Source organism: Oncorhynchus masou, chromosome 9 (genome assembly GCF_036934945.1).
Source record: "Oncorhynchus masou masou isolate Uvic2021 chromosome 9, UVic_Omas_1.1, whole genome shotgun sequence".
Classification (NCBI taxonomy): domain Eukaryota; kingdom Metazoa; phylum Chordata; class Actinopteri; order Salmoniformes; family Salmonidae; genus Oncorhynchus; species Oncorhynchus masou.
In genome coordinates, this window is record NC_088220.1 from 79,156,297 (window position 1) to 79,171,154 (window position 14,858).

The 14,858-nt window shown below is 44.5% G+C and overlaps 1 protein-coding gene across 1 annotated transcript in view; it reads right to left on the reverse strand.

Moving 5' to 3' along the window:
* The window catches only part of dync2h1 (dynein cytoplasmic 2 heavy chain 1), a 290,615-nt gene that overhangs the window by 242,944 nt on the left and 32,813 nt on the right, over positions 1–14,858 (reverse strand). The window contains 8 exon segments of the mRNA XM_064972741.1: positions 806–1,052; positions 2,357–2,616; positions 5,989–6,144; positions 6,691–6,820; positions 6,902–7,109; positions 12,209–12,341; positions 13,101–13,232; positions 14,244–14,443. Coding sequence (XP_064828813.1) covers positions 806–1,052; positions 2,357–2,616; positions 5,989–6,144; positions 6,691–6,820; positions 6,902–7,109; positions 12,209–12,341; positions 13,101–13,232; positions 14,244–14,443 — 1,466 coding nt within the window.

Here is a 14,858-nt window from a genome sequence, read left to right on the forward strand (position 1 = left end):
TGTATTGTTGCGTGGTGTAGTGTATTGTTCTGTATTGGAGTGTATTGTGCTATATTGTAGTATATTGTAGTTTGTTGTGCTGCATTGTAGCGTATTGTATTGTAGTGTATTGTTTTACGATCTATGGTAGTGTATTGTTTTGTGCTTTATTGTAGTGTATTGTACTGTATTGTATTCTAGTGTATTGTGATGTTGTAGTGTGTTGTAGTGTATTGTGCTCTATTGTAATTTATTGTAATGTATTGTACTTTATTGTATTGTAGTGAATTGTATTGTACTGTAGTGCATTGTATTGTAGTGTATTGTATTGTAGTGTACTGTACTGTATTGTACTGTATTGTATTGTAGTGAATTGTATTGTGCTGTATTGTATTGTACTGTAGTGCATTGTATTGTAGTGTATTGTATTGTATTGTAGTGTATTGTAGTGTACTGTACTGTATTGTAGAGCATTGTATTGTGCTGTATTGTATTGTATTGTAGTGTATTGTATTGTAGTGTATTGTATTGTAGTGCATTGTATTGTAGTGTATTGTATTGTAGTGTATTGTATTGTAGTGTACTGTACTGTACTGTAGAGCATTGTATTGTGCTGTATTGTATTGTATTGTAGTGTATTGTATTGTAGTGCATTGTATTGTAGTGTATTGTATTGTAGTGTATTGTATTGTAGTGTACTGTACTGTACTGTAGAGCATTGTATTGTGCTGTATTGTAGTGTATTTTACTGTATTGTGCTGTATTGTAGTATACTGAATTGCAGTGTATTGTAGTGTACTGTGCTGTATTGTAGTGTAGTGTGTACCTGCTGTAAGAAGGCTATGAGGTTGCTGGTGCCCCACTTGTCAGGCTTGGGCAGGTTGATGTCTTTGAGGTAGAGGACCAGGTTCTCACAGTGTTTGGGTCTGTAGGCCCGTCCCGTGTTGGAACTGAGCAGCAGGCAGGTCTGACTGAGCTTCTGGAGGACGTGACGAGACGAGGTCTGGGCGCTACAGTGGACCACCGCTACCTGGGTGGAACGCAGCCGAGAGAACGCATAGCGCAGCAGCATACTGGAGCAGAACACACAGACACACAAATTAACACATTAACACACACACACACACACATTAACACACAGACATTAACACAGACATTAACAGACATTAACAGAAACATTAACAGACACAGTGTTGGCAGAACATAGGCTAAATGCCAAATAGAGAAGCCAGACCATAACATTGAAGGAGGACATGAGTCGTTACAGAGGTTAGATATCAGAGGATGAAGAGGAGATGACAGAGGAAGAGATAGGAGGGAGGAGAGAGGAGAATTAACTCTGTATTGAAAAGTGTTGATGCCGCAGGGGTCTGTTTAACCAAATCTGTGAGAAAAACCTCAGGGCGAGGGGGGACATTTTGTGAGGGTGCAAACTGAGATAGGATAATTGGGATGTGTGTGTCTGTGTGTGTGCGCGCGTGTGTGTGCGTGCCTGAGCACAGCAGTGGAAATTAATTAGATGTTTTTTCATCAGACAGGGATGACAAGCGTTTCCATGACGCCCTGACATTTCAGCGAGATTAGGGTTGTGGGTGTCATGGAGGGGGGTGGCTCAAGTGGAGTGTAAAAGCCAATCAGAGATGCCCTCCCTCTACTGGGTGCCCCAGGGATGACAGTAATGACTGTAGATCCAACAAGTCTCAGCCCCCCCCCCCCCCCGCCTACCCCTCAGTCCGCTGTGCTATTCTAAGAAAGGTCACGCCTTAAATAAAACATGCCTGGAAACATACGTGTGTGTCAGACCGTTCTCCCTGAACAGTAAGAGGAGGTTGTGCATGACACCTGAGTGTGTGTGTGTGTGTGTGTGTGTGTGTGTGTGTGTGTGTGTGTGTGTGTGTGTGTGTGTGTGTGTGTGTGTGTGTGTCATACCGTTCTCCCTGAACAGTAAGAGGAGGTTGTACATGCCACCTGTGTGTGTGTGTGTGTGTGTGTGTGTGTGTGTGTGTGTGTGTGTGTGTGTGTGTGTGTGTGTGTGTGTCATACCGTTCTCCCTGAACAGTAAGAGGAGGTTGTACATGCCACCTGTGTGTCTGTGTGTGTGTGTGTCATACCGTTCTCCCTGAACAGTAAGAGGAGGTTGTACATGCCACCTGTGTGTGTGTGTGTGTGTGTGTGTGTGTGTGTGTGTGTGTGTGTGTGTGTGTGTGTGTGTGTGCGTGTGTCATACCGTTCTCCCTGAACAGTAAGAGGAGGTTGTGCATGATCTGGCTAGAGTGTATTATACAACCTGTGTGTGTGTGTGTGTGTGTGTGTGTGTGTGTGTGTGTGTGTGTGTGTGTGTGTGTGTGTGTGTGTGTGTGTGTGTGTACACGTTTACCCCTTGCCACAGCCCTCAGGCCCCACCAGTATGAAGGGTTGTCTGTGCTGGGAGGAGAGCCAGTGGGAGAAGCAGTGCAGTCCTCTCTGCATGTCGGGGGTCTGGATGACGGGGAGTGTGTGAGTGTGTGTGAGCTCTTCCAGGCTGAGGCCGTCAGGACGTTCCAGAGTGTACACACACAGCCGGCCAGACTCAGGGTCATAGTAGGTGTCCAGGGGCTTCCTCGGGTCAGGAGGGCTCTCTCTAGCCCAGACCAGCACCTGCAGGGAATGCACACACGCATACAGTGCTTTCGGAAAGTATAGACACACCTTGACTTTTTCCACATTTTGTTAGGTTACAGCCTTGTTCTAAAATGTGTTAAATTGTTTTTCTCCCTCATCAATCTACAAACAATACCCCATAAATAAAAGGCTACATTTTATTTTTTTTGTTAGTTAATTAAAAAAAAAAAAAAAAACTTAAATATCACGTAAGTATTCAGACCCTTTACTCAGTACTTTGTTGAAGCACCTTTGGCAGCGATTACATCCTCGACTCTTCTTTGGTATGACGCTACAGGCTTGGCACACCTGTATTTGGGGAATTTCTCCCATTCTTCTCTGCACATCCTCTCAAGCTCTGTCAGGTTGGATGGGGAGCATTGCTGCACAGCTATTTTCAGGTCTCTCCAGAGATGTTTGATTGGGTTCAAGTCACGTCTCTGGCTGGGCCACTCAAGGACATTCAGAAAATTATCCCGAAGCCACTCCTGCGTTATCTTGGCTACGTGCTTAGGTTCGTTGTCCTGTTGGAAGGTGAACCTTTGCCCCAGTCTGAGGTCCTGAGCGCTCTGGAACTTTGCTCTGTTCATCTTTCCCATGATCCTGACTAGTCTCACAGTCACTGCCGCTGAAAAACTTCCCCACAGCATGATACCGCCACCACCATGCTTCGCCGTAGGGATGGTTCCAGGTTTCCTCCAGATGTGACGATTGGCGTTCAGGCCAAAGTTCAATCTTGAGTTTCGTCAGACCAGAGAATCTTGTTTCTCATGGTCTGAGAGTCCTTTAGGTGCCTTTTACATGCTACCATAAAGGCCTGATTGTTGGAGTGCTGCAGAGATGGTTGTCTTTCTTGAAGGTCCTCCCATCTCCACAGAGAAGCTCAAAAGCTCTGTCATAGTGACCATCTGGTTCTTGGTCACCTCCCTGACCAAGGCCCTTCTCCCCCAATTGCTCAGTTTGGCCAGGTGGCCAGCTCTAAGAAGAGTCTTTGTGGTTACAAACTTCTTCCATTTAAGAATGGTGGAGGCCACTATGTTATTGGGGACCTTCAATGCTGCAGACATTTTTTGGTACCTTTCCTCAGATCTGTGCCTCGACACAATACTGTCTCAGAGCTCTACGGACAATTCCTTCAACCTCAATGCTTGGTTTTTGCTCTGACATGTACTGTCAACTGTGGGACCTTATATAGACAGGTGTGTGCCTGTCCAAATCATGTCCAATCAATTGAATTTACCACATGTGGATTCCAATCAAGTTGTAGAAACATCTCAAGGATGATCAATGGAAACAGGATGCACCTGACCTCAGTTTCAAGACTCATAGTAAAAGGATCTAAATACTTATGTAAAATAAGGTATTTCTGTTTTTATACATATGCTCAAATGTGGTATTGAGGAGTATTGTGTGTAGATTTTTGAGGATTTTTATTCATTTAATATATTGTAGAGTAAGGCTGTAACGGAACAAAATGTGGAAAAAGTCAAGGGGTATGAATACTTTCTGTAATATGTTTATTAGTAGATAGATGGATGGGATAGATGGATGGGATAGATGGATGGGATGGATGAGATGGGATGGATGGATGAGATGGATGGGATAGATGGATGGGATGGATGGATGAGATGGATGGGATAGATGGATGGGATAGATGGATGGGATGGATGGATGAGATGGATGAGATGGATGGGATAGATGGATGGATGGATGAGATGGATGGGATGGATGGGATGGATGGATGAGATGGATGGGATAGATGAGATGGATGGGATAGATGGATGGGATGGATGAGATGGATGAGATGGATGAGATGGGATGGGATAGATGGATGGGATGGATGGGATGGATGAGATGGGATAGATGGATGAGATAGATGGATGAGATGGATGGGATGAATGGATGAGATGGATGGGATGGGATGGGATAGATGGATGGGATGGATGGGATAGATGAGATGGATGGGATAGATGGATGAGATGGATGAGATGGGATGGGATAGATGGATGGGATGGATGGGATGGATGAGATGGATGGGATGGATGAGATGGGATGGGATAGATGGATGGGATGGATGGGATGGATGAGATGGATGGGATAGATGGATGGGATGGATGGATGAGATGGATGGGATAGATGAGATGGATGGGATAGATGGATGGGATGGATGAGATGGATGAGATGGGATGGGATAGATGGATGGGATGGATGGGATGGATGAGATGGATGGGATAGATGGATGGGATGGATGGGATAGATGGATGGGATGGATGGATGAGATGGATGGATGAGATGGATGGGATAGATGAGATGGATGGGATAGATGAGATGGGATGGATGGGATGGATGAGATGGATGAGATGGATGAGATGGATGAGATGGGATGGGATAGATGGATGGGATGGATGAGATGGATGGGATGGATGGATGGGATAGATGGATGGGATGGATGGATGAGATGGATGGGATGGATGAGATAGCTGGATGGGATGGATGGGATGGATGGATGGGATGGATGAGATGGATGGGATAGATGGATAGATGGATGGATAGATGGGATAGATGGGATAGATGGGATAGATGGGACGGATGGATGGATAGATGGGATAGATGGGATAGATGGATGGGATGGATGAGATGGATGGATGGGATAGATGGGACGGATGGATGGATAGATGGGATAGATGGATGGGATGGATGAGATGGATGGATGGATAGATGGGATAGATGGGACGGATGGAGGGATAGATGGGATAGATGGATGGATAGATGGGATAGATGGGATAGATGGATGGATAGATGGATAGATGGGATAGATGGGATAGATGGATGGATAGATGGGATAGATGGATGGATAGATGGATAGATGGGATAGATGGGATAGATGGATGGATAGATGGATAGATGGGATAGATGGATGGATAGATGGATAGATGGGATAGATGGGATAGATGGGATAGATGGATGGATAGATGGGATAGATGGGATAGATGGGATAGATGGGATAGATGGGATAGATGGATGGGATAGATGGGATAGATGGATGGATAGATGGATAGATGGATAGTTAAATGGATGGATAGTTAAATGGATGGATAGTTAAATGGATGGTTAGTTAAATGGATGGTTAGTTAAATGGATAGGTAATGGATGAATAAATGGATGGATGAACAGATGGACAAATGGATAGATGGATGGACAAACAGATGGATAGTTAAATGGATGGATAAATGGATGGATAGTTAAATGGATGGATGAACAGATGGATAGTTAAATGGATGGATAAATGGATGGATAGTTAAATGGATGGATGAACAGATGGACAAACGGACAGCTGAATGGATAAATGGAATGACCGCCTGGTCTTACCTCCTTGGCGAAGTCCTGTCTTGATTTGAGGTTGAGGTTCCCGCCCAGCCCTCTGATGAGACTAACCACAAACTGACCACGCTCTGTCACTCCACTCAGGTGGGACAGACCGTTCAACACCGTCCCTACCAGACTGGTCTCCACCACCAAGTCATTCTGACAGACAAAGACAGAGACAGAGAGAGAGAGTCAGAATAGTTTTGAACACAAGATATCCAATCCACAACAATATATTTGGGGTAAAACTTCAATTGGCTAGAGTATATTTGGGGTAAAACTCCAATTGGCTAGAGTATATTTGGGGTAAAACGCCAATTGGCTAGAGTATATTTGGGGTAAAACTCCAATTGGCTAGAGTATATTTGGGGTAAAACTCCAATTGGCTAGAGTATATTTGGGGTAAAACGCCAATTGGCTAGAGTATATTTGGGGTAAAACTCCAATTGGCTAGAGTATATTTAGGGTAAAACTCCAATTGGCTAGAGTATATTTGGGGTAAAACTCCAATTGGCTAGAGTATATTTGGGGTAAAACGCCAATTGGCTAGAGTATATTTGGGGTAAAAATCCAATTGGCTAGAGTATATTTGGGGTAAAACTCCAATTGGCTAGAGTATATTTAGGGTAAAACTCCAATTGGCTCCATTGATCCAGTTGCTGCTATTGATTATGACCAGAAGAGGGCAGTGTCAGTATGTATCACCTGTTTAAGCACCCAGTCCAGGCCTCTGTGGAAGTAGTCTCCCATCCAGTTGTCCAGGTTACTGCGGCACTCATCAGGCTGACCCTTCAGCCACGACTTGACCAACGCACTCACATCTGTGTCCTCATCACTGCAGAGAGAAGAGAGGGGTTGGAACATGACTAGAACCGATCAAGGACCACACATACAAAACACACACATACACACAAACCTGAGAAAAATCATGCCCATGCGTGAGATTGTGGCTGGTGAGGCACAGCTGAGGTCGTGGGTCTCAAAGACAAAGTTGACATTGGGTCCAAACTGGATCCTCTCTCCACTGGGCATGGTCAGAAGACGGTTGTCATCCAACACCGAGTTCAACGACTCGATCCACTCTGGGTCTATGTCCCCGTCACAGATGATCCAGGAGCTCACCTCTGAAACACACACACAAGGCTAACATCAGGGCCCTCCCCTTCAACATTGCAAATAGACTGGAACTTCCATCAATGTAATGTGTCTGAATCATTTCCAAGCCCCATACAGTTGAAGTGGGAAGTTTACATACAGTTAGGTTGGAGTCATTGAAACTCGTTTTTCAACCACTCCACACATGTATTGTTAACAAATTAGTCTTGGCAAGTCGGTTAGGACATCTACTTTGTGTAAGACACAAGTAATTTTTCCAACAATTGTTTACAGACAGATTATTTCACTTATAATTCACTGTATCACAATTCCAGTGGGTCAGAAGTTTACATACACTAAATTGACTGTGCGTTTAAACAACTTGGAAAATTTCTGAAAATGATGGCATGGCTATAGAAGCTAAATGGCCCTCATTTCAGTCAATTGGAGGTGTACCTGTGGATGTATTCCAAGGCCAACCTTTAAACTTTTTAGAATACGTGGACAACTACAAATACTTAGGTGTCTGGTTAGACTGTAAACTCTCCTTCCAGACCCATATCAAATATCTCCAATCCAAAGTTAAATCTAGAATTGGCTTCCTATTTCGCAACAAAGTATTATTCACTCATGCTGCCAAACATACCCTTGTAAAACTGACCATCCTACCAATCCTCGACTTTGGCGATGTCATTTACAAAATAGCCTCCAATACCCTACTCAACAAATTGGATGCAGTCTATCACAGTGCCATCCGTTTCGTCACCAAAGCCCCATATACTACCCACCATTGCGACCTGTACGCTCTCGTTGGCTGGCCCTCGCTTCATACTCGTCGCCAAACCCACTGGCTCCATGTCATCTACAAGACCCTGCTAGGTAAAGTCCCCCCTTATCTCAGCTCGCTGGTCACCATAGCATCTCCCACCTGTAGCACACACTCCAGCAGGTATATCTCTAGTCACCCCCAAAACCAATTCTTTCTTTGGCCGCCTCTCCTTCCAGTTCTCTGCTGCCAATGACTGGAACGAACTACAAAAAGCACTGAAACTGGAAACACTTATCTCCCTCACTAGCTTTAAGCACCAACTGTCAGAGCAGCTCACAGATTACTGCACCTGTACATTGCCCACCTATATTTTAGCCCAAACAACTACCTCTTTCCCTACTGTATTTTATTTATTTATTTTGCTCCTTTGCACCCCATTATTTTATTTCTACTTTGCACATTCTTCCATTGCAAATCTACCATTCCAGTGTTTTACTTGCTATATTGTATTTACTTTGCCACCATGGCCTTTTTTTGCCTTTACCTCCCTTATCTCACCTCATTTGCTCACATCGTATATAGACATGTTTATACTGTATTATTGACTGTATGTTTATTTTACTCCATGTGTAACTCTGTGTCGTTGTATGTGTCGAACTGCTTTGCTTTATCTTGGCCAGGTCGCAATTGTAAATGAGAACTTGTTCTCAACTTGCCTACCTGGTTAAATAAAGGTGAAATAAATAAATAAATAAATAAAAACTCAGTGCCTCTTTGCTTGACATCAGGGGAAAATCAGTTAAAGTTTGCAAAAACTATAGTTTGTGGAGTGGTTGAAAAACGAGTTTTAATGACTCCAACATAAGTGTATGTAAACATCCGACTTCAACTGTGTGCACACACAAGTTCAAAAGTTTGGGGTCACTTAGAAATGTCCTTGTTTTTGAAAGAAAAGCACATGTTTTGTACATTAAAGATCAAATTGATCAGGAATATATTGTAAATGACTATTGTAGCTGGAAACGGCAGATGTTTTTATGGAATATCTACATAGGCGTACAGAGGACCATTATCAGCAACCATCACTCCTGTGTTCCAATGACGCGTTGCGTTAGCTTATCCAAGTTGGTCATTTTAAAAGGCTAATTGATCATTAGAAAACCCTTTTGCAATTATGTTAGCACAGCTGAAAACTGTTGTCCTGATTAAAGAAGCAATAAAACAGGCCTTCTTTAGACTAGTTGGGTATCTGGAGCATCAGCATTTGTGGGTTCGATTACAGGATGAAAATGGCCAGAAACAAAGAACTGTCTTCTGAAGCTCGTCAGTCTATTCTTGTTTTGAGAAATTAAGGCTAATCCAAGTGAGAAATTGAAGATCTTATACAACGCTATGTACAACTCCCTTCACAGAACAGTGCAAACTGGCTCTAACCAGAATAGAAAGACTGGGGAGGTGCACAATTAATCTCTAGCTTGAGAAACAGACTCCTCACAAGTCCTCAACTGTTAGCTTCATTAAATAGTACCAGCGAAACACCAGTTTCAACGTCAACAGTGAAGAGGCGACTCCGGGATGCTGGCCTTCTAGGCAGAGTTGCAAAGAAAAAGCCATATCTCAGACTGGCCAATATTTTTTTATTTATTAAGATGGGCAACAGAACACAGACACTAGACAGAGAAAGATTGGAAAAAAAGTGTTACGGACAGACGAATCTACGTTTGAGGTGTTTGGTTCACAAAGAAGAACATTTGTGAGACAGATTTTTTTTTAAAGATGCTGGAGGAGTGCTTGATGCCATCTGTCAAGCATGGTGGAGGCAATGTGATGGTCTGGGGGTGCTTTGGTGCTGGTAAAGTGGGAGATTTGTTCAGGGTAAAAGGGATCTTGAGAAGGAAGGCTATCACTCCATTTTGCAACGCTATGCCACATACCCTGTGGACAGTGATTAATTGGAGCCAATGTCCTCCTATAACAGGACAATGGCCCAAAGCACAGCTCCAAACTATGCAATAACTATTTAGGGAAGAAGCAGTCCGCTGGTATTCTGTCTATAATGGAGTGGCCAGCACAGTCACCAGATCTCAACCCTATTGAGCTGTTGTGGGAGCAGCTTGACCGTATGGTACGTTAGAAGTGCCCATCAAGCCAATCCAACTGGTGGGAGGTGCTTCAGGAAGCATGGGGTGAAATCTCTTCAGATAACCTTAACAAATTGACAACTGGAATGCCAAATGTCTGCAAGGCTGTAATTACTGTAAATGGAGGATTATTTGACGAAAGAAAAGTTAAGGACACAATTATTATTTCAAATAAAAATCATTATTTATAACCTTGTCAACATCTTGACTATATTTCCTATTCATTTTGCAACACATTTCAAATAAAATAAAATTGGATTGCGCCGAATACAACACACATTACAGTGAAATGCTTACTTACGAGTCCCTAACCAACAATGCAGTTTAAAAAAAAATGATATTCAAGAAATGAATACGGACGGATGAGAATAAGAAATAAAAGTAACAAGTAATTAAAGAGCAGGGTTATCTTTGGTCTCTTTGTTGCCTCTCTGATTAATGCCCTTGCCTGGTCTGTGAGATTCGGTGGGCGGCCCTCTTTGGCAGGTTTTTGTGGTGCTATATTCCTTCCATTTTTTAATAATGGATTAAATGGTGCTCCGTGGGATGTTCAAAGTTTCTGATATTTTGTTTATAACCCAACCCTGATCTGTACTTCTCCACAACTTTGTCCCTGACTTGTTTGGAGAGCTCCTTGGTCTTCATGGTGCCGCTTGATTGGTGGTGCCCCTTGCTTAGTGGTGTTGCAGACAGATCATGTAACACTTAGATTGTGCACAGGTGGACTAATTATGTGACTCTGAAGGAAATTGGTTGCACCAGATCTTATTTAGGGGCTTCATAGCAAAGGGGGTGAATACATATACACGCACCACTTTTCAGTTTTGAATTTCTTTGAATTTATTGAAACAAGTTTTTTTGTGTTTTTTTTACTTTACCAATTTTGACTACTCTGTTTATGTCCAGTACATGAAATCCAAATAAAAATATATTTAAATTACAGGTTGTAATGCAACAAAATAGGAAAAAAGCCAAGGGGATGACTCCTTTTGCAAGGCACTGTAAGAATTCTCAGAAGGCAGCCCCGCCCCTTTTTTTCCACCTCCTCTTCACGCAAATCACGGGGATCTGGGCTTGTTCCCGAGAAAGCAGTATATCGTTCACGTCGGGCTCGTCAGACTCGTTAAAGGGAAAAAGGATTCTGCCAGTCCGTGGTGAGTCATCGCAGTCCTCATGTACAGAAGTTATTTTCAGTCATAAGAAATGGTAGCGGCAACATTATGTACAAAAACAAGTTACACAAATAAGTTACAAAAAACGCAAATAAACGGACAAAAAAAACACAATCGGTTGGGGACATGTAAAACGTCTGCCTTCTTCGGCGCCATTATTACTTCATGTATGTGTTCATGGAAAACAAGGACATTTCTAAGTGACCCCAAACTTTTGAACAGTAGTCTGTGTATATATATACACAATTTTCTAAGAATACTATTATATTACTGATGGATTAACTGTGACTTTTCAGATCACCCAGCAGTGCTATTTGCAGAGTTAGCTCCAGGTAAATGTTGCAATTCTTCAGCCATTCCTGGACATGCGACCAAAAACAAGCTACATATGGACAGTACCAAAACAAATGATCTAATGTGTATCTCTTCTCAGCAGAACCTGCAGAGCTGGGATAGTTGTGTCCCCCATGTACAGTACATAACATTATACTGTTTGCAAGAATTGTGTATAATATTTTTTTTTAAACTGTACATTTTGAATCCGGATTCATTTTGTGTATCAGCTCATAAACCATGTGCCATGGAATCGGTACATTGAAAATCTCTTCCCAACTATTTAGCAGTCTGTATGGCATAGCGGTAAATTTTTTGGTCCTTAAATTAAACTGGTATACTTTTTTATTCATCCCAATGTTGGTCTTTAATGCAGTCCCTTACTTTCTCGCCCTTCCACTTAATGCTGCAATTAGTTGGTTGTAATTTTGGGTAGAGCAGACATTTCCGTATATTTTTGTTAGCTGCATGTGTGACAACTCAACCAATACTATTTATGATATAATTTACAAAGATTATATTGTTCCCCCCTCCACCCAAAAATAATGTTTTTTCATCAATTAGTGTATTTGAGTTTAACCAGAATATATGTCCTTATTTTCTGGTGGATTAAACTGATATTGCAACCAACTTTCAACTTTCTTGTTTATCTTTCACTATCTTCTAATTAAGATATGGTTGTGTTGTGGTTGTTTCCTGGTAGTGGTTCTTACCCTGTGGTTCTCTCACCACCTGCCTGGCGCTGTTTGTGAGCACCCCGTCAGTCCACTCCCTAGTGTCCATGTCTATGTGACCCAGCAGCTGCTGGCGCGGCATGGCTTTAGGGTTCACTGTATACTGCTTCACCTAAACACAACATGACAGCATTCAGGACAGGCAGAGACAAAGTCAGTGGTCAGTGGCTGAATCTTAATGACATTCATTTTTTGTTTTTGACCAACTTTTTCTCCACAATTTAGATCTTGTCTTATCACTGCAACTCCCCAACAGGCTCGGGAGGCGAAGTTCCAGTCATGCGTCCTCCGAAACATGATCAACCAAACCACACTTCTTAACACCCGCCCGCTTAACCCGGAAGCCAGCCGCACCAATGTGTCGGAGGAAACACTGTTCAACTGACGAGCGGGGTCAGCCTGCAGGCACCCGGCCTGCCACAAGGAGTCGCTAGAGCGCGATGAGCCATGTAAAGCCCCACCCCCCCCTAACCCAGACGACACTGGGCCAACTGTGCGCTGCCCTATGCGACCAACCCTCCATCCATCCCTCCATCAATCTACCCCGATCACGGCCAGTTGTGATACAGTGCCTTAGACCGCTGAGCCATGTAAAGCCCCCCTCCCCAGGCCAAACCCTCCCCTAACCCAGACGACGCTGGGCCAACTGTGCCCTGCCCTATGCGACTCCCGATCACGGCCAGTTGTGATACAGTGCCTTAGACCGCTGAGCCATTCTTGAGGCCAATCAAATTAAATTCTATTAGTAGTTGGAATGTTACATGAATAAAACACGAATATGATTATGATTAATGATAACTAGGGCGCAGAGCCGTGGGAGTGTAACAATAAAAGGATAGTGATTATCATGATTAATCAGGTGTGTACTCACCACCCTGCCTGTCCTGCCCAGGGCGGCACGCAGCATCCTCCACAGAGTAGATTTACCTGCCCCGCTGGGACCTACGATCACCACTCCCATACGCTGTCTCAACTGCTCACACAGCTCCAGAGCCTTCTTCATCTACAGAGAAAAACGACTTTATCCATCCAGCCAACCCTCCATCCCTTCATCCATCTAACCCTACATCCCTCTAACCCTACATCCCTCTAACCCTACATCCCTCCATCCATCCAACCCTCCATCCATCCAACCCTACATCCATCCAACCCTCCATCCATCCAACCCTCCATCCAACCCTCCCTCCATCCAACCCTCCCTCCATCCAACCCTCCCTCCAACCAACCCTCCCTCCATCCAACCAACCCTCCCTCCAACCAACCCTCCCTCCATCCAACCAACCAACCCTCCCTCCCTCCAACCAACCCTCCCTCCATCCAACCCTCCCTCCCTCCATCTATCCAACCCTCCATCCATCCAACCCTCCCTCCCTCCATCCAACCCTCCCTCCCTCCATCCAACCCTCCATCCAACCCTCCCTCCCTCCATCCAACCCTCCCTCCATCCATCCATCCAACCCTCCCTCCATCCATCCATCCAACCCTCCCTCCATCCAACCCTCCCTCCATCATCCATCCAACCCTCCCTCCATCCATCCATCCAACCCTCCCTCCATCCATCCAACCCTCCCTCCATCCAACCATCCATCCATCCAACCCTCCATCCATCCATCCAACCAACCCTCCATCCATCCATCCAACCAACCCTCCATCCATCCATCCAACCCTCCATCCATCCATTCATCCAACCCTCCATCCATCCATTCATCCAACCCTCCATCCATCCATTCATCCAACCCTCCATCCATCCAACCCTCCATCCATCCAACCCTCCATCCATCCAACCCTCCATCCATCCAACCCTCCATCCATCCAACCCTCCATCCATCCAACCCTCAATCCCACAATCCATCCAACCCTCAATCCATCCAACCCTCAATCCCTCAATCCATCCAACCCTCCCTCCCTCCTTTCTTTCTTCTATCCTCTTGACTAAACAGCTCATACAACTCGAGACCAGAGCGTTCATTATTTATGGAGAGTGCCCCACAAACACACGGCCACAGTCACCCACCTGGCTGGGTATGAGTTCGAGGTGTGCCTCCTCGTAGACGGCCTGCAGTGCGTGGCTGAGGGTCTGATCCTCCACGTCAGTAAAACCCACCCCAGGGAACACATCTTGGACCAAGGCATCAAACCTGCTGCTGTCTGCAAATGTCAGCTTGGACATGGTGTTCAACCTCAGCGCCTGCACCACCAGAACACTCTCCTTGACTGGGGAACACAGAGATAGAGAGGGAGGGGGACAGAGATAGACTTTAATGAAGACAACTTCTCCATCCTGGAAGGGGAAATTAATCATTTCCAGACTCAGGGACATGTACTAATATGTGGTGACCTAAATGTCTGGCACCCTCAGCACACAGGGGAACAAACACCTACCTGGAGGTGACAGCATTCCCTCCCCCATACGCCCCCCTAGACACAACTATGACAGCAAAACCAACAAAAACGGGTCACAACTCCTGCAGCTCTGTCGCACGCTGGGTATGTACATAGACAATGGTAGGCTTTGAGGGGACTCCTATGGTAGGTACACCTATAGCTCTGTTACATCCTGGGTATGTACATAGTCAACGGTAGGCTTCGAGGGGACTCCTATGGTAGGTACACCTATAGCTCTGTTACA